Consider the following 19926-nt stretch of genomic DNA (forward strand, 5'->3'; position numbering starts at 1 on the left):
TCTTAGTGTAAGGAGTAGGCAAATTAAGCGGGATGGCCGTTTTAAACCGTTTACGCGATGTAGAAATGGATGCGGACGCTAAAGCTTGTAAGATTCTGTCAGAACCAAAATCCGACGGGAATTCCAAATTATTGCATGTTCCTTCTTTATACAAAAACGGCAATCAAGATGTTTGGCAAGGTGACGCATTGCATGGGCTTACATCGAAGGCGTTGTCCAATGCATGTCACTGTTACAGTTGGCAGGGGCTCTATTTGGCCCCCACAGAGCGTTGGAGAATCCTAGTAGCGCTCCGCAGTTCTTGAATATGGTGTAACAATGGGTCTTCCAGGCTTGTTTTTAGAGGCTACGAGAATATAAATGGGTCAGATCTAGTCCGTAAGTAGGTTTAGACTTAAGAAAAACCATCGTCTGCGAGAGAGATTTACTCGCGGATGGAGCACCGAATTACTCCGTATTGTGGTGGGAAAAAAATAGATGGTACAAAACCAGGTGCCATACTATAACTAGAACAGTACGGAGTACTCGTACAATAAGTACCGGCTGGGTTATGGAAGCACCCGGGCGGCCAAGGTCCACTGGACCGGGTGGAGATAAGTGGAGAACAGAGCGGAGTGTCGGACAAGTACAGGCGTTCCATTGGCCATAATTTAAAAGCGGGTCTCGCGTATATGCACGTCGACACCAAGCGGGTCCAGCCCAGACATGTTGAGCCTCTTGGGCGGGTTGCGACCTGACGGCAACAAGCCTGTAAAGATCAACAAACCATTCGGGAGTAGATCGTCAAAATGGAGGTAGACCACCCCTGTTGATGCTATGTAATAGGTGTGGCATTTGCTCCAATCACGAAGTATGCTTGGTGTTGGTTTTTCCACCACCCTCAGCCCGGTGAATCATACCATTTGGCTTTGGCACACGGAAAGTTCTGCAGGTGTATTTGCCAAAAATAATCGTACAGCCTCACAGGTTATTCAGAGCATGAAGATTCCCCAATGCGGTCTATACAATCTACAATCTATACTGCTGACATGGAGTCATGATCGACATCAAATCTATCCCCAGGGATACAGATCGCCCCACCGTCAAAACCAATCCCACAAGGAGAGACTGTTCTCTTGATCACGACCGGGATGTGCCAGTCTGTTTGGAACTCGGTCGCTTGAAACGCCCGATCCGTAGATTCTAGCAGTGGGAGATTGGCTCCCTAATTTCCAATGCAAAATGCACCAAAATGGAGGACTCCGAGAGTCGACCCATAGGCGGGTGGGGCACACGAGGGATCCAATGGGGTAAATTTTAACCCAGGGACGTGCAGCCGAACGTGAGCGAGAGATCCAGGCTGAGGCTCTAATCGACTGTTGGAGGAGATGATCGTCCCCCGTGAATTCACCGAACGCCGGGCTTTTCGACCTTACTCGAGAACACCCGTGACATCCGGTGATTAGGCGTTCTTAGGATCGTTTCAGGCGTATTTCTGTTTTACTATTCGGACATAGCCCAGGGAATTTCTGTGATAAATTAGGCACTCGTGGATCGGCGGTAGTGCGTTCAGACATATACGATAAGTGCTTCTCCGCCGCCGTTCCGCCTTACCCACTCTGGCCCAGGTGCTTCTTTTGCGCTCTTATTAAAGTCCATGTCCCTTTTGCTTTATTTTTTATTTTCTTCCGCGGTTCTTCAGGATATCTCGTGCGCCTCACGCAGCTTCTCGACGCCACCTTACATTACTTGGCTGTTCCAATTTACATGGCCTGTTGAAAAACACCCAAACACCTTGATTCTATTTGAACAAGTCATTTCGCATACACCATGGCCTCCTTCAATACTCCTTACCCCTCCGCTACGCCGGCACTATTCGATCATACTAGATCCGCCTCATTGACCAACCATGACACAAACCATTCCGCAGGCTATCTACAATCTCAGACACAAACTCGCTCGCCTTCCCTGACAAGTTCCTGTCGGGTGAGCAAAGCCATGAAGGGAAAGCGTGTACATGCATGCGAACACCCGGGATGCCCTAAGGTAAATCTTGACAGGACTGACCGACCAATCAATCAATCACTAACAGACCACGCGCAGGTATTCACCAGAGCCGAACACCGAAGACGACATGAGCTCAGTCACGAGCCGAAGAAACAACATACCTGCTCATACGAAGGATGTGGAAAGGCATTCCACCGCGCGGATTACTTGCACCAACACATCGCCCGGCAGTGAGTTAATGCACGCAACCCCCCAAAATATTCAGAAACTAATTTCCATCTCAGCGCACCTCCAAAATCCAAAGCCAAGAAACCACTTACACGAATCGAAAAATCCTCGCCTCGGTCGGCTCAACCGCAACAAGAGCCACCACTAGCGCCGCAGTCCACTTCTCCACTTCCGGCTCCCCTGATCCAAGAAAAAGGCGATTACACAGGTGCATGGGGAAGCATCGACTCTTCAAATTCGTGTTCGCAATGTTCCGAGGGCCTGAGTCATTCTCCAGCATCCGTCGATGAATACCCGTCTCCGTACTCCTACACAGGCGAGACATGCAGCTCACCCCTTCCGAGCGACTCATTCACGAACCCCCACTACCCTTCGTCGGACATACCTGTTGAGATGATGACTGCGATCGATCAATATCTGCGCACTATTCTTAAGCCGGAGGCATTCTCAGTGCCCGAGCAGCAGATGAATCCCACCATTTGGAACCCGGATCTTGAGATAGATCCAATTTTAATGAAAATGGAAACCCAGGTGAGTCAAAATTGAGCAGGTATTTGAGATCAAAAGCAGGTTGCTAACTCTCATTCTCTATTAGGAACAGATACCAATGTACTCTTGGCCCACAGCAGACAGCATTCAATATGAAGGGCATACGACTCAGATGAACCAGCCTCAACCTCACTCTCACTGAGACTATTTGCTCTTGGCTTGCATGTTTGACTTGAGCGTTTAGTCATTTTCTCTTCCTTTTTCTAGATGAGGCTTGGAAGCCTAGTTCCATTGCCGCTCGTTGAAGGGGCACCATTCTGATACCCGAAGCTAGACTTTCTTTCCCTCCTTTTGCGATTCACTTTTAATGTTTCACGGACTTTACAGCATATCTGTTATCATTGCGCGTCATTTTTTCACGCATATTTACATTACGATACCCATTGATCCCAAATTGGACATTTTGAAATTTTTATTTGACTTCGGAGCCAGAATAAAGATCGTGTAACCCAAGAGAATCCCAGATTTTTCGACCTATCTCGAACAGAGCCTCATTACCCCTGCACATACGGAGTGACATGACCTTACAAGATTCAATGTCTCTTCACATTTATCCCTGGAGTTCCTCTGCGATCGTTGCAAAGGCATAATGCTAAGTAACATTCGGGCTCATAGTTAGCCCTGTGTTGAGAGCTGTGACTCAAATGTGTTCGTCTCGACAGCGACATGTCCAGTAGATCTAGAGAAGGACTGGTTGGACCTCCGGAAACCTTGGAACCCCAAGTTAAAAAGTAAACACCACATGTATTTTACGGTAAAACCAAGATCATCCCCGTAACAAGACAACCCGTGGCATCACCAGCTTCGCTCTTTCCACCCCATGGAATACTCGTAGTCGTATACCTCGTACACAGACGTTAGCCAGTCTGTCTCTCCGCGGTTGCCAAGAGCGCGGGTAATGTACAATGTCTGTCGCATTGGATGTGTCGCTTGGGAGTACAATCACCTCACCGCTACTCCGTACTCCATACTGTGGCTTCGAATCAATTTTTACCAGTACGTTTTACAAAGTAAACCTGGGAATGAATTGTCGCCGAGCGCTTCAAGTATTTAGACTTTTCACAAGGTGAAAACTCGAAATCGATCTGTCTCGCGAGAAAGTTTGAAACATCTTCCTAACGCCACTTGGTCTTCTGTGGACGCGAAATGCCGACAGAAAATTAGTAATATAGTCTTTCAAGTAAGCTCAGACAATTTTGATCATCCCACGAGGTTAAAGTTTCCCACGCTAAGTTGGTCGCTCACCCGCAAACGTGCGATAGTCTGATCGATATGTTCCTTACTCCGTAAATGCGGGAGCTAGATTTGAGTGCTTACTGTTGCTGTACAAGTTTCGGGCAACTTCCGAAATGTCAATGTGGATCTTTGATCAAGGGGCTTGAGCCCCTCAGCATTGATGATTTACTCCGTAGTGGGTTCAGGAGTTGGGAGGTCATGATCCACAGCCTGGAAAGTGTGAAGTTTGCTGGCTCCAGGGCTCTCAAAGTCGCAGACAGGGAAGGAGATCTTCAATTCTTCACCAATTCATTCATGGTTCGATTTATATTTTGCCGAAAGTATACAGATCATTTCAATTTGACGTCGGCCGGTATTGGTTTTTGAAAGTGCATTCACAGACCTTGTTCCATGATCGGTCCATCATAAACCTTTCTCGCACGGAAAAGGTAGTAAAAGAGACTGAGAAGGATTGTGCCCATAGTTCCAACCACGCTGAAGTTCATCGTCTGAACATCTACCACCCAGGTAGTGGGCCAGAAGGTGAAGAAGACAGCAATGGTCATATAGATCAAGGCCCAGGCATTGACGATGATACCCCAAATCCCGGGCAAGTGGAACGGTCCCCAGACTAGCCTTGCACCGGCAGTGTTGACAACAGCGGAATCATTGCCCCGAGAGGAACCAATTCCGCCCGTGCAGCGACGCCACAGAAGAAGACTACCGACCACCATGTATGACAGGTAGAGGCCAGAGATTGACATCGAGCAAAGATCGTTGAATGCGACAGGTGAGCCGATGTTGATGAGAGCCAGAAGGCAGGCGATAACAGAGGTCGCGAATACCGAGTAAAGGGGCAGCGCACTCTTTTCGGTGACCTGCCGGTGCATTAGCTTCTGAATTCGGATGCGTCTGGTAGTAACGGTGGGCGTGTACCTTGCTCCACACCCGCCAGCCAGGAATACCTCTGTCCCTGGCAAAAGACCAGAACTGACGAGAGGTCGATGCCAACATGCCGACTGATGTTGTAGCACCCATGGTAGTAACAATCGATCCCATGACGGCAGTACCTGCGATTGATCCTGTTGCCTGATAGAAAATCGACATGAAGGGATATCCGGTAGGGGAGCTCAAGGCTTTTTCAAGATCGCCGCTGCAAAACAGCATGGCGATCAACATGCCAAAACCCATTGATCCATTAATCAAGACACTGAGCATGATGGAAGTCGGAACAGCAACGGAAGCATTCGTGATCTCTTCGGACATCTAAGGAAAAATCTTTGTAAGTAAGTCAAAATGAGGTCGGGATAGCGTAGACGCACATGAACCGCCGCATCACCACCAGCAAATGCGAAGATGCAGCCGACAGTCCCGACGAAGAAGGACAGCCCCTGGGAAGGGAACTCTCCCAAATTCAAAAATTGCGTAAACACCTCTTCAGAGGTCCCATGATCGGCCATGTAAGTGAGTGGGATGAGAATGGCAAAGAAACCCAGAATGTGCAAGATCAAGATCATTCCCTCAAAGCGGGGAAGTACTTTTCCTCCAACGCTGTTGATAGCAATAGAAAAGGCTACCACTGCCCAATATAGCAGAGTTCCATGCCAATTTTTGGGAACGTAGTCCTTGTTTGTGAGAACAGCTAAGCCCTGTATCAAAGTTCCGACGAGATAACACGAAGTCGCAAAGGTAGCCTGCCACCCAATGACTGTGAGCCAGCCTATATTTGTGTTATTATTCACAGCCACATTTATTGAACAATCTCGAATCTTGCAGCTTACCCGTGATATAGCTGAAAAGCTTCATGCAAGACCGTGGGGCTAGCATGGAACACCAATGGTACTGGCCCCCGGATGTCGGTGCCCTATTTATCGGTCACTTGGGTGTGTATCAGGAAAGAATAGTGATTCATACATCGATGCCAGCTCTGAGAGAACCACAAATGTTGCTGCGACACCGGCCCAGACGAAGAGAAATCCATATACAGCTCCCGCTGGACCACCACTATATAGCCGATCTGTCAGTGTTGTGGTATCGATCACAAGGCAATCTGTTGATCTTACTTTTGATATGCCTGCAAGAAAAGCCTTTATTTATTGTCAGCAATGTTTATATCCATTTTTCTATACCAGCAATCACTCACACCACGATTCCTTCCCACGTAATCAATATTGTGCAACTGAACCCCAACATTGACATCAACCCGAAGTTTCTCTACTTCGCGTTAACACAGACAAAAGCTCACATCATCACATGTGTTCATTCACCTTCAAAACGGGACGCTTTCCCAACCGAGCCAGATTCGCGTCATCCAGCTCCTTATTTGACAAGGGACCAATTTCCTGCATGTCGCACGGGGGTACTTCCTTCGAGTCTCGAGACATCATGATGGATGACTGCCGAAGAGGAAAAAGCAAAGAAGACCACCACACAAAATCAAGCGCAGACTTTTGTCTACCGCCGAGTAAAGTTTCCTGAAACTAGTGTCCGAAGTAATCAATTCTTAACATAATTGCATGTGGTGGGAAGCACCTCGTATGCGCTAATGCGGGTACTGGCAAGGGTCAGCCTTGGCAGGCCACCCGGAGATGGTATTTGGTGGCGTGAGTACTCCGTAATTGGGCTAGATACTAGTTTTGCCATGGTGTTGCAACACGATGCAACCTCATTAAGCCTCATGCAATTTACAGCATGTAGCGTACAATGTGCTTGTGGGACAAAAACACGAGCAAATTGTGTTGGCGGCGCGAACTCTGATTTCCGGGGGCCGCCCGGGGCCGAACGCTAATTCCGCGCTAATTTCTGCGTCCCGCGCCCTAAGTCCTCCTTAAGTGTAAACTTGTGACTCTTTCGCAGGACTTAGCGAGAGACTGCCAAAGGCGGTGGGATTTGTAAGTGATACATGCGGAACTGAGTCCAGGTGGATGGCGCGAGTGAATATCAAGTGGAAAGATGTGAAGCTTGAACCCTTCAGAACTTGGACCGTGATTCAACGGCAACGATATTCGATGAAAGATCAGCGGTGATGAATTCATGATCCTAGGGGTTTTCAGAACCTCCCTATCAAGTCAGTGTTTTTGGTAGGAGAACGACTCTAAAACAGCCTAGGGTTTGTTCCGTACTCACGCCGTACTGACGCCGTAGTCAAAAGGTCGGGTAAGGTGGCGGGGCATCTTCTGTCTGATACTAGGTGGTTAAACTATTGTCACTGGCCTAATTGGAAGGGAAATGGAAGCAATACAAGTGTATTAGCAATTACTTAGATCTCTGCGTTAAGAAGCAAGAGATGGAAAATTAAAAATCACTGACCATTCAGTCCGGGCGGAAGAAGCATCGCTCGCGGACAACTCACTCAATTGACCCAGTTCATCGGAAACACATGAAAGAAGCAAACTCACTCCGAAGAGCAGCGTAGTGAAACGAACCAGATCACTTCCTCATTGTCTCGTTGTACTGGGACGCACATTCAAAGCGGGGCACACATTCAAGCGATTGAAAAGCGATAAGAGATGCGCTTATTCAACGCGATTCAGAGCAAAGCGATGGATACGCTGAGCTCAGAATGAAATGTTTAGACGTGAGCCTCAGCGGAAGCCGGGGCTGTAGTGGTGGCAACCGTAGTTGCGTCCACTTCGTCCTTAACAGGCACAGCAGTGCGAGGAGTCTGGACGACGACTGTCGGGCCATTCTCGCCAGAGAGCACCTCAAGTGACTTGCGCTTGGTCTCGGGGATCAGCCAAGTGGAGAGGAACCCGCAGAGCATGAAGAGGGAGAAAATCTCCATGACGTGATTGAGCCAGGGCGAGTCATCTGTCTTGGTAGCGCCACGGTGAGCGAGGGGTCCAAAGACACACTGCGCAATGATGGCACCGATCTTTCCGGCGGCAGCACTGATACCATGCGAAGTGGAGCGGTAGCGAGTTGGGAAACACTCGCCGGGCACGATGAAAGTGGTTGCGTTAGGACCGAAGTTGAAGAAGAATTGAGCGACGACGTACAGTCCGAGGAGGCCGTTGTGGGTGTGCTTGAGCTGATGGAAACCAAAACCGATTGCGATAAACAGGATGGTCAAGATAGCGAAGCCCACCAGCTGAATAGGCTTGCGTCCCAGAGTATCAACGGTCGCCACAGTCACCCAGTAACCAGGGATAGCACCGGCACAGATCAAGATCAGGTTTCCAACGGCGTTGCGGTAGAAGACTTCGTAAAGGTTGCTTCCACCGGTCCAACCGATAGCCTTGAGAATAATCGAGTTGTTGAGACCGAGACCATAGAAAGCTATAAACACGTTAGCGATGGAACCTCAAAGGAGATAAAGATGGAATGGGGTCTCAACTTACCAACGTCAAGGAAGAACCACGAAGCAGCAGTACCAAGGAGAACCTTTCCATGCTTCCACTGGGAATAGTGTCGGCGGAAGTCAGACCAACTAGCCTTCGGCAGGCGCGAATCATCCTTCTCCGAGCTCATCACGGTGTTCCCCCGGGTGGTGGCGATGGGGAAACCGTTGCGACCCTTGAGGTAGGCGCCGACATCCGACTCAGCTTTGATGTGGTCGCGTGTAACGTCGAAGGTGAATCGAGGAGTCTCTGGGATGGTAAGACGGAAGTAGAGAGCGAAGACGGCAGGAACGCAACCGATTCCAATGACGACCCTCCACATTTTGTCAACCGCGAGAGCGCATTCACCAGTGCAGTGCCCAGCATCTGAAGCGTTGAGGAGGGTCTCCTTGAAGCCGGCAGTAACAATCAAAGCAACCATGGCAGCCGCAAATTGACCAAGACCCTGCATCGCGAAGACCGCACCCATCATGGCACCGCGCCACTTGGTAGTCGCGAATCTGGGCAGTGTGTTAGCGAATAGCGACAAAGTATTGTGCGAACAAACTTACTCAGATGTGATCACGGAGGACAGAGGGTAATCACCACCAATTCCGATACCCATGATAACACGCCAGAAGACCAGAAGACCAGTGGTAGAGATAGAGGGAGAGCCGGAAGAAAGCGCCTGGGCAAGGGTAGCAAGGATCATGATGATCAGTTCAAAGCCATACATGCGCTTGCGACCAATGCGATCAGCGAGCCATCCGAAGAAGAGTTGACCGACAACAGTGCCACCAGAGGTAGAAACCTTGATAGCAGTGTCGACGCTGGTGGGGATCTTGCCAGAGAAGTAAACAATACCAATCATGCCGATGGCAAGATTGATAGCGAAGATGTCATAAGCATCAGTGAAGAAACCCACCCCAGCGACAATGATGGCACGGATGTGGCGCCAGCCGAAATGGGCGTTGTCGATGCTGTTAAGGGCATGACGGCGGCGCTCAAAGGCATCCTCATCGGTGTTGACGAAAGGTGAAACCTGAACGGAAGAGGTTCTCTCGTTCCACTCAGGAAGAGAAACAGCGTCCTCCGCAGGGGCGAATGCGTTACGAAGGGAGTTCCTTCCCGAAGGAGGATCAGAGGACACCATTTCGACGGTTTGAAGCGTCAAGATCGAAGGAACGAATGTTGAGGTGTGGAGAAAAACAAGGAGAAGGGGAGAACAGAAGAAGAGAAAGGAGGAACCTGACTCTTTTATACGGGGGGGTATTGGGTCATGCTGAGCGGCGCTAGTGACGGTTACACATTGTCCAAATTCCCAGTGGAGAGGCTCACCGAAGTACTTCAGCCCTACGCGGAAAGTGTAGGGCTGAGAGGTACATGAGTTGCAGGTCCCACAGGACGTGGAATTATCAGGTACCGGCCAGCATTCTGGATGGGCCAATGAGCGTGAAGGCATTGAGCACGTGGGAAGGAAAGAGAGAAGGAACGAAGGAACGAAGTGAGTTTCCAAACGTGGAGGTGAACTTAAGCTTTGCGGGTGCCCACCCGCATGGAAGAAGTAGATCCACACTCTCCTCAGCAGGACAATTCACATATACTTAGGGCGATCTTGTGAAATAACTAAACACCCCTACTTAGGTAAAAACCTGACATGTCAATCTGGACACAATCACTCACTTCATGAGCTCTTATACACAAACGCACGCACGCACGCACGGAGGCACTGGCGGCTGGATAGATCAGTGCATATGAGAGTACCCTCAAACGCACACGGCATGCTTTGACTAGGTTATGATTGGGAAGCGCGCCTGGGTACTGAACTGATATTATTGCTTGTGCTTATGGTCCAATCCTCAACCCACACTACTTCACATAACTGAATCAGATCCCCCGCTTCATCTTCCACTGCATTATGTACGTTGCAAAAGGATAAAACGCCAGTGAAATCCCAATCCAAGCAAAAAGAATACCAAAATCCAACCCGATACGGGAATGTGTCCCGAAAAGGATAGTGCGCAATGCATCAACGACTATGAAATTAAGTCAGTGGCCTGAAAGAATAAACGGATCTGTAAAACGGATAGACAAAAAACTCACTTCGATGTAATGGCCAAGCATATCCCCATTTGTAAAACGCAGGAGCGAGATCAATCGCATAGAACCCCGTAGCCACATTCGTGATGACCCAGAAGATGAGGAAAAAGGAACTCCACGGGAATCCTAGAACCATAGCCATGTTCTCGCATGGGAATCCCAATGCTGCCATACCAACCCAGTTCAACATCCAGAAAACAACAAAAGATCCACGGCCGTACGCATTGGGATTGTCCGCTGACATAGTGTCGTCAGCTGGGGAGTTGCTGAATGGGATCTGGAATGCCAAGGAAACCAATGAGTACGACAAAGACAAAAAGAAGTATGCCACTATGCTGGATAATATCCGCCAGATCAACCAATGCGGTACCTTCAATGGCGGGTGATCTTTCGGCTTCATGAACAATGCATGGATCGGCATAAGGAATGGGAAATTGAAGAACGCAATGATGATCAGATAGATCAGGCCGATAGTGACAGCCGGCGCCGCGACAGCCGGTGCGAAAGGTCGCAGATCGATTTGCGTAAACCCGATAGCTGGGTTTATAGCCTGGGGTGGCACAGACGATAGGTTCCTGGATGATATCTCTTGAATCCATTTCGGACCGAACTCTGCCTGTACCATGTTTTGGAAGATGGTCAGATCCGGAAGGATATAGTTGAAATAGGTTGATTCATCGCGGGCAGATATGATGACCGTTTGAATGGCGCCTGTAGGATCGTACGTGGTGGCGTTCGAGGAGACCGCATCACGGAGGAGCGTGGTCGCATTGGGGTTGACGACCACAGCTGCATATGCGTGTTCGTCGTAGATACCCTGGCGCACGGCCCTCAGCTCGAAGTCGAAGTCCGCGGCCGATTTGACGGTATAGCCCAAATGCAGGGAACCCGAGTTGATCAGCTTGTTGGCGACATTTGTGACGGTCGGGCCGACGATCGGGTCGGGCGTGCGGTATGGATCGGCTTGGCCATCGAAGTCAACGACCCAGACCTTGAGCGCAGAGTAGTTGGCTTCAGTGCTATACTGGGATCCCCAGAAAAGAGAGAGCACGCCGAAGATGAAGACGCAGAGAATTGCCACCGGGAGACTGTTAGTATCCCTTGCATTTTCACGATCGAGGTCACTCACATGTGCGAGCCCATTTGTAGAATATGTGCCTCCGGGTCTCCTTCAGGGAAGGGTCAAAGAATGACACCGGTAGACTTTTGTCGGTTGAATCGGCTTCCGCAGTCATCTTGCCGCGCCGTCGAGATTATTGGAGGTGTTCAGGTTTCAGAATGATCATTTTCCAACGCATACCGCACTACGACGAGATGGCCGCGATCCGCTTCCGGCGCTGAAGTTCCCTTCGGAGTTAACATCAGGAATGTACCTGGCTTAACTCCGCGAACATCTCATTGTCCGTAATTTTTGTGCTCATCTGCTCCACGCTCGAAGGCGATAGAGTACGGAGTATTTCGAAGGAGTTTGTTTCATTGTTCTAGCCCTCTAAGTTGCACTACTATGCAGTATGATGCTGTTGTGGAACACATGGGTCGATTAGGCTTGTAAAGAGTATTCCGTGATTTGATCACATACGGCGTTCAGCCTCCTCAATCTCGAACACAGAAATTTACCAATCAATTAAGCGTGATGGCCCGTGAGCAATTACTCCGGCGTTGTGCTGAGTTATCACAGTAACCCCCTGACCCCTGCACCCCGGAAACTGATCTTGTAACAGGATGCGCCCTTGCGCGTCGTTTCATGGGATCCCTGTCATCTCACAGGGGTCGTGCATGATCCTTCGCCGCTTTTGAGGGATCGAGTCTAATTTACCTCTCACCAGCAATCGTTATGAGTTATCGTTCACAACGGGATCTTGATCCACAAACGACCAGCCCGCGTGTCGGCACCACAGCGCAGGGTAATGATCGCCGATAAGCCATCCGCGAATAAGGAGCCAACCAGGGTCAGCGTGCACAGTGATCGACAATTCGTAATTCGTTTGATTTAGTCTAGACTCTATGGGTATCATTAAAAAAAAAATAATCTAATCTGTCTTTGCTCAGGGGCTGTTGAGTCCCGGCAAAATTTGTGATCGGGAACCAGTCCAAATACTGTGCCAGACAGTGTACGGAGTAGAAAGAAGACAAAGAAGAATGTGGAAAGTATCACTCGCAGGACACTTGGTAGGAGCCGAAGCGGCGTCGGAAGTCGGCCACGCGACAGGTGTCGGTGGGTGTGATTTGGCCGGCGATGTCGGAAAGCTCATTTGTGTCGCACATGGTGTTATCGAAGAATTGAATGCGACAGCCTTCCGCGACGGTATTCAGCTTGTAGGCGGAGGCGACGCTGTGGAGGTCTGCGCGACAGCCCGTGCTACCGGATCCGGCGTGGGGGTCCCCGATTGTTCCATTGCAGGAGGGAGATGGGAACAGGGTGAATGACCATTGAACGTCGCGACCGATGAGGGGGAAGGCGGCGGCCAGGTTGAGGACCATGGCGAGGGCCACGATAATGCGGAGAGTAGAGAACATGGTGGAGGAGTAGTGTAGAGCAAGCGTAGAGCCGGTATAGATGGGAGGCTTTGAGGCTTGGCGCAGCTGGTATGCGAGTGATTTGGCAAGGGCAAGTGCTTGTAGAGCAGAAATTCTGGCGAGGCCCCAGTATTTAAAGATTCAGGGTCTCTTTAGCAAGAAAAGAAAAAAGGATGACAGGAGAAGTCCCCAGTTTAATTTATTTGGCTCAGACCCGCACTGCCGATGGGAGATCCATCCTTCTTTAAGGCGTCTGTTTCAGCCGATTACGTTCGCGGGCATACGTATACTCCGGCTTAGCAGTCACGCACAGTACGGAATAAATTTACAATGCATGTAATATGCATAGATCTCCTACGTTACACGCCTGGCAACCAGTACGAAATTCAGAATGTGGCCGGGGGGTTTTGTATGATATCATTCCAGACCGATGATCAATTAGACTCATTTGGGTTAGTGGGGGTCGCTGGGACACTCATCTTACGCAGACGCGTACGTACTCCCCACACGCCTGTGGCCATGCATCAGGGTCTTGGGTCACGCTGTTTCTATTTTCGAATTTGCCACGAACGGCAGTGCTTGCACTCTGTGCTCTGTCTACGCAGTACTCCGTACTCTACTTGGATGCATCAACCGCACTGGTGGCTGGGGATGTCCGTATGAAAATCAACTGACAACCATGCGGCTGCCATGCGATCGACAGGGCAAAACAGGGAACCATCATCTTCCTGCGATCGGCATGGAAATTTCTTTCCTCTCCGAGCGTTAGATCTTAATTGCCCGCGACGTTTCGGCAGTGGACATATCCCGCAACGTCTATTATCGGCCTGCTCCGTACTCCGTGTAGTCAAGGGCAAAGTGTAAAATATGCTATCTCATCCTCATCCGGGTACATTTTACTTGTAGGCTTAAAGCGGCCATCGGATGTGGATTCCGACGGGTACCTTATCATTTTATCCAGCGCGACCGGGACTAATTTCCAGTCTTTGGTTCGTGGCGTCGCGAGGTGTCACCTAATTTTAATTCATATCGAGTTTATTACGTAGACCACTTACACCGATCAATCTCCAACCTCATTTCCAACCTCTCGAATATCGTTTTTGTGCGGCACACCTCACATTTGCTCGAGGCCCACATCCATGAGGACCGGGGAAATTAAGCGGCTGGGCCTGCAGGCTGGGAATATCCCGCACTGACATTTTCACTAAACGACGTCACTGCCAATGTCCCCAAGAGCGCACGAGGCTCTATCCGTGCCAAAGTGGATTTCTTGAGTCTTGAGTCTTGATCCGTGGATCGAGTACTCCGTATGAAAGAACTGCTTATCGGGTGCAACCGTGCGTCATGGATTTGGTGGGGTTTTACCCAAGTGACCTTCTTATCTATCTTTTCCAAGTTTTTGCTTGGCTTGGATAGTGTCAATCAGGGTTTAGGTCGTAGTTGGTGAGCTGTTGAGGAATCTAGTTAGAGAGAAACATGAGGGGCGCGGCAGATTGGAAGAAAATGAAAATGAAGCCTGAGTTCTAAGGCATCAAATGTATCGAGAACTTTAGTTCATGACCCACAAGTCTCTCCGCGTGTTTTGGGCAATGCCTATGGTCCCTGCGAGAGTCAACCACGGGGAAGTGATGGACAAAGTCCTGGAACAAAAGGGCAGATGAGAATGTGGAGTGCAGAGAAGCTCACAAGTTCTCTTTCCATTCCACAAAGGGGCTCCTCTTCTCTTTTCCCACCCCGTTTGCCTTGTCTTCCTGTTTTGTTTTGTTTTTTTCTACTACCTTTTCACGTCGACATACTCGCCTTTCGGAAGACACCTCGTGATCAAGAGTTCTCCCTAAAACGGCAGTGTCAGGCAAGAGTAAAAAAAAGGGAGAGGGCTAGACCCGCCTAGCACGATATTCCTGCTCATTAATACATTACCAGGATATTTCTGAAGATTACCAGAACCAGCAGCAACGCGCCAGAGGTTGAGCTCCAGTGTCAACATCACACCTGAAAGAACCAAGAGGAACATGTAATCCAGATATTCACCAGTTGACTGCTTCAGACAACTGCGAATACGGACGAATGGCGTCTACAAACATCTGTCAAAGACTTGGATCGGCAACGAGCTTGTGCATTTCGATCTATCAATCTCATTTTCCAATTTCATGTCATCAAGATTAGTTGCGCTTCCAGATGTCTTTGAATTAGCCCACGGATGCGAAACAAGATCCAGGAAGACAATTATTGCCCCCTCACGCTTTCTCGCGTTCCAACGACGGCTCCCATTCACCGGGGAAATACTTCTTTATCGCCTGCGCCTTCCCCTTTTCGCCACCAGTGCCCATTGGCAAATATCTGTCTGGATCAGTGAGCTGAATAGCGACTGGGATCTGATATTCCTCCAATCCCAAACCCTTCAAGTCACGACGAAGTTGATCAACTGTGACGTGGAAATTTGAAGCCGTCCCAACAGATGGGCGAATTATGGCGGCTACCATCTTCTCTGATGTTCCCATTTGCGATATAGGAACCACATAGACGTCTTGGACATATGGTAGGGACAACATCTGTGCTTCCACGTCTGCCGCAAAGACCAGCCGCCCTTGAATGTTGATCACTTGAATATGGTCAACATTCAGAGAATGAAGCGCAAAAAAAGAGATACGGTCACTTACCATCCACGCTTACTCTCCCATGGAAATAATATTTCGTACCCCTTCGCTCGAAGAAATCACCAGTCCGAAAGAATCCATTCTCGTCAAAAGCCATTTTGGTAAGATCGGGCCGGTTGAAATAGCTGGAAGCAGACAAGTTAGCCTCTCAATTTGCTGATGCGCACTGCGATCTTCGAGCTCAAGTATAGAATATCACGCAAACCTACCCCATAAACATGTTTGGAGTGCGAACTAACAGCTCCCCCAACTCGCCGTCTTCGAGATTTGCCTCGACACCTGGGAGCAGATAACCAGTGCATTTCTTTGATATGTCAGCTCACATACAATATTGCTCAAAATTGACTTTTGGCAAAACTCACATCGGAAGGGTCCTCACCAGTTGGGGGTAACCCAGTGATGCCCGAAACCTCGGTCATTCCATAACTGTTGATAAGATGCGTGGCGCCGGGAATAGAGTTCCAGCCTGCTCTGAATGCCTCAGTAGGTTGTGAACCACTCACTGCGGGCCAGCGGAAGTGTCGCAACCCATTCAAGTATGCGTTCTTCTCTTGCTCCGAACGAAATGACAACTCATTCCAATAAAAATCAGCCATCTCCTTGTAGCGAGAAGGCTGGTCAACAACAACAGTCGCTCGTCCCTCCCGGATCCTTTCCCACATCCATTCTGGGCTCCAGACCCCGGCAGAGAATTCGATCTTCGCCCCAGCTAGCAAGGTATAAAGACAATATACAATGCCCGATGCCAAATTCGACGCGAAAGTGTAAATCTTAGTGTCTTGCTCACTCAGAATACCAGTGCTAATTAGGCCACTGAGAACTGTTGTAAAAGTGTTCCGTGAATGGAGAACCCCTTTGGGTCTCGAAGTACTGCCACTGGTAAAGAGCAAGTATCCGGCGGACTCCTCGTCTAAGACATGCTTATGATTGGTCTGGAATTGTTTTGGTGGTGTAGAGGGTTGCGCTAGGAGCCACTCGTTGACAGCTACAACTGGACATTCCAAAGAACTTGCCAGTTTGTTGGCATTCAAAGGTGAAAGACTTCCTAAAATGATTGCAGCGGCATTTGTCTCTTTTGAGAGCTCCGCCATTTCAGCTTCTTTGATCTCCGTCGCTGGTCAGATTCATGTATGTTAGCTTGTGCAATCAATATTTCAAGGCGAGCTCAAATGGCACTGTTTTCCTTGACGAGCTAGAGGAATTTGAGTCTGGGGAAACTGGTAACTAACATAAGGGGGAGACCACTGCTCCTAACGACAGTATGGTCAAAAATGAGACCAGCCATTCATATCCTGCCGGTGCAGACAGCAGAATAACAACATGTTCAGCGGAGTTTAATGCTTTTCGCGACCCGCGAGAGAGCTTTCTGAAAAGGATAGACTGAAGCTCGAGGACATCAGCTAGCAGCTTTGCATGGTTGGCATAGCAATCCGCCTGATAGTCAATCAGTGTGATATAATCACGTTTGACATGATTGTTGGCGATATTGACAAGACGCTGGAACATGAAATCATTTGGGAGGCCTCGAGGATCCATTTTCCAACAAGAACAATCCCTCAGTGATGCAGGTGGAAGATCAGATGAGCTGGTCTCATGGAAATACGACAAGAATAATAGCAAGCAAATATTGCTTCTGGGGTATCAATCGCTTACAGCATTCTTCTTTTTTTCTCAATATTGTGCCCAAAGGGTTGATCGTAAGTGGTGGATGGGACGTTTGGGCCCACAAGGACAATTTTTGAGAACCACTGGGATGTCAGTTTCAGCATGCCATCAGCTGTTTTACAAGAGGTGATTTATTGAAGATTATGAGCTTCAAAAATAACACGTGCATTCGAGAAGCTGGGGTTTCTAAGATGGGCACCGACAACACGCGTGGAGCCTCACCGGGCGATCAAATAATTTCCAACGTCATTCATCTTACCATTCCCCAGGTGTTGTGCGCCTGTTTGCTCTCGATATTATCACAGAACTATACGCCGTAGCATAAATCAGATTCAGACATTGCTCGGGGATCAACACAAGTCCTCTACCAAAACCTAAACCCAAAAAAATGATGTTTCTTCCATTCTTGGATCGCTCTCCCGATGACCAATATTTAGGCGGCCAAGGTATTATCTTTCCGAAAAGGCATCATATGCTACTTACATGCCGTAGAGAGCCCCGGCTAATAACTGTGCTTACACAAAATCTGTAATGCAGAGAAGTGCGGTACTACTTTTGACCTTGTCGAAGTTGCGACACACATGAAGACATTCCCTCCTTCAAAATCAAACTGTCTTTGTTATATCTAAGCTCTCAAACTCCATGTCAACATAAATCATGAATCTTTCAATCTTTCATCCATCAAAGTATCTTCTCGGGGCATTCGCCCAAGAGCGTTTGAGCCGCCACCATCGCGCCGATTCCATTTTTGTCGCAAAGGCTAGCTATTTCATTTGCCTTTTGACGGACACCGATCGCACTCTCCCCTTGGAGCACATGCAGAAGCTCTTGTGATAGTTCTTTAGCGGTCCATCGTGGTTTGGCCTTCCTGCTGCCGAGCCGACCAATGCCCAGCATCTCGACCCGCTCGGCATAGTCATAGCAGTCAATCCACTGTGGAAGAATAACCTGAGGAACTCCGGCCCTGTGCTCATGTTAGTATTTCGGTGATTTTGGAAACGGCGCAACGTGTGAGCCCAACTTACCTCACAGCTTCATTGAATGAGTTTGCGCCTCCGTGATGGACTGAGCACACAGCATGTCCGGATTGAAGTATCGCAATCGGCTCAACTTGAATCCAGTCCACAATCCTGACAGAATCAAGCTTGATATATTGACCTAAGACCTTCCCAATAGAGCTGCCAGGCTCTAATACCTCGTAGTTACCCAGCTTCTTCAACTTCCATAGCACTTGAAAGTTTTGTGCCTTTGGTTGCACTCTCAATGTGTCGAGTACAACTTTCAGAGCCAAAGCTAGCTCAAGAGCCTGGCTCTCGGTGACGGGGCAAATCGACCCTAGATTAAGATAAATCGTTGGACCTCTAGCCAGCCACTCTTCCAGCTTGGGGTCCGATTCCGGTATTGGTGAGGCATCTCGGAGGATGGGTCCACAAGGAATAAGATAATCTGGAATGGCCAGCGGGAAATCAAGCTCTGGAAGCGAGCTCACCAGAATTTTCAACCCCAAGGGTCGATTTGTGGTCAGATCCATGGGTGTCCTCAAGGTTGCTCCAGTCTGGGCTGCAAGATACTTTTCGGTTTGCTTTCTGTTTCTATCTCTGCTCCAGGCAAAGAGGCCATAGATGTTGTAGTATATATTTGCAGGGCGTGAGTACCACGGCACTGGGAATGTATACCCGGAAAACAGCCTGTTGAGATTAGAAAACGCTAATGGTATGCCTTCTGAGAGAGTCAAACATACGCAGGAACTTTCCAGAGTCCCGCGGCCTTGGGCTGAACTGCCGCCGCAAAGTCTTTGATGGAGTTGGGACTCAAGCATGTGAACTTGATTCCGAGGTGGTAGCATGCTGTTAACCCTGGAGTCATAAGACTGTTTATCACCACCAGGTCGGCGTCGACCTTTTTGATCGTTTCACAAATTGAAGAGAACATCTCAACCATTTGTGGTCCATTGTACGGCACAAATACCGGGATTGTGTCTCGGAGTGCTCTGGTTGTGTTGATTATTCCCGGTCGCTCAAGGTAGGAATTCGGAGGGTACCCTGCCCGAGTGGGAACTTTTTCTCGCTTGAAGAGTTGCTTCAAACTATCCTCCATCGAAATTCCGTCGATCTTATGGAATGTTATCGGTTCGGCTTGAGGCACCGATTCCCGTACATGTCGGCCCACGGACGCGACAGCATCTTCTAGACCACTGAAGGTTGCGAAGTGAAGTTCGATACTCGGGGCGAGTCGCAAAAGAGCATCACAAGTTGCTAGGAAGACATTTGCCTCACCACGCTCGACATTGGTGAGGAAGAGTATCTTCCGAGGCTGAGTTTGTGGTGGCATCTTCAACCGATCAGTGTGTACGCAAGATCTAAAGGAGATCCGAGCGGAAGATATACCTCAATTTTAACGCAACCGACTCGGAGATACCGAGGTGTGCCATCTGTTTCAGGTCAATCAAGACGCCATTGATCACGGATGTTATTTGGATTTATCCACACCTTGATAATCCGTACATTAACCTTCAACAAACGTGCTCCGATGTGGGTCCATCTCAATTAAGGAATGTCCAGATACCCCAATTTCAAGTATCCCACTCAAATAGCTCCTCCTTCTGGGCTCGTTAGGTAAAAATGTTGAAACACGCCCAATTTTTCAGTGATTTGATTGATCCTAACACACCACAGAATCTTCCTAGTGAG

At 48.9% G+C, this 19926-nt stretch overlaps 7 protein-coding genes across 7 annotated transcripts; 1 reads left to right on the forward strand and 6 right to left on the reverse strand.

Annotated features, from left to right (window-relative positions):
* Nucleotides 1-1809: 1809 nt before the first annotated feature.
* Nucleotides 1810-2905, forward strand: N7506_006001 (uncharacterized protein; the record flags this gene model as incomplete). Its single annotated transcript, XM_056955294.1, has 4 exons — nt 1810-2025; nt 2083-2216; nt 2271-2745; nt 2810-2905. 4 exons carry the CDS (start codon nt 1810-1812, stop codon nt 2903-2905), a joined length of 921 nt encoding a protein of 306 aa, XP_056809628.1.
* Nucleotides 2906-4373: 1468 nt separating this feature from the next.
* Nucleotides 4374-6365, reverse strand: N7506_006002 (putative GABA permease; the record flags this gene model as incomplete). The annotated part of the gene is made up of 8 exons (XM_056955295.1): nt 4374-4856; nt 4915-5244; nt 5301-5698; nt 5760-5842; nt 5893-5982; nt 6042-6065; nt 6122-6192; nt 6246-6365. 8 exons carry the CDS (start codon nt 6363-6365, stop codon nt 4374-4376), a joined length of 1599 nt encoding a protein of 532 aa, XP_056809629.1.
* A 1184-nt stretch (nt 6366-7549) lies between these two features.
* Nucleotides 7550-9450, reverse strand: phoD (phosphate:H+ symporter; the record flags this gene model as incomplete). Its single annotated transcript, XM_056955296.1, has 3 exons — nt 7550-8256; nt 8319-8818; nt 8870-9450. 3 exons carry the CDS (start codon nt 9448-9450, stop codon nt 7550-7552), a joined length of 1788 nt encoding a protein of 595 aa, XP_056809630.1.
* Nucleotides 9451-10184: 734 nt separating this feature from the next.
* On the reverse strand, nt 10185-11540 carry N7506_006004 (SNG1 family protein; the record flags this gene model as incomplete). Its single annotated transcript, XM_056955297.1, has 3 exons — nt 10185-10333; nt 10401-11485; nt 11527-11540. The coding sequence occupies 3 exons, from the start codon at nt 11538-11540 to the stop codon at nt 10185-10187; spliced, it is 1248 nt and encodes a 415-aa protein (XP_056809631.1).
* A 1008-nt stretch (nt 11541-12548) lies between these two features.
* Nucleotides 12549-12914, reverse strand: N7506_006005 (uncharacterized protein; the record flags this gene model as incomplete). Its single annotated transcript, XM_056955298.1, has 1 exon — nt 12549-12914. The coding sequence occupies one exon, from the start codon at nt 12912-12914 to the stop codon at nt 12549-12551; it is 366 nt and encodes a 121-aa protein (XP_056809632.1).
* A 2237-nt stretch (nt 12915-15151) lies between these two features.
* N7506_006006 (class I adenylate-forming enzyme family protein) lies at nt 15152-17107 on the reverse strand (the record flags this gene model as incomplete). The annotated part of the gene is made up of 5 exons (XM_056955299.1): nt 15152-15516; nt 15575-15696; nt 15781-15875; nt 15934-16685; nt 16801-17107. The coding sequence occupies 5 exons, from the start codon at nt 17105-17107 to the stop codon at nt 15152-15154; spliced, it is 1641 nt and encodes a 546-aa protein (XP_056809633.1).
* An 810-nt stretch (nt 17108-17917) lies between these two features.
* On the reverse strand, nt 17918-19567 carry N7506_006007 (glycosyltransferase; the record flags this gene model as incomplete). Its single annotated transcript, XM_056955300.1, has 3 exons — nt 17918-18200; nt 18262-18924; nt 18978-19567. The coding sequence occupies 3 exons, from the start codon at nt 19565-19567 to the stop codon at nt 17918-17920; spliced, it is 1536 nt and encodes a 511-aa protein (XP_056809634.1).
* Nucleotides 19568-19926: the final 359 nt, after the last annotated feature.

The sequence above is a fragment of the Penicillium brevicompactum genome (assembly GCF_028827555.1).
Source record: "Penicillium brevicompactum strain IBT 35665 chromosome Unknown utg000005l_segment0_segment0, whole genome shotgun sequence".
NCBI classification, from domain to species: Eukaryota; Fungi; Ascomycota; class Eurotiomycetes; order Eurotiales; family Aspergillaceae; genus Penicillium; species Penicillium brevicompactum.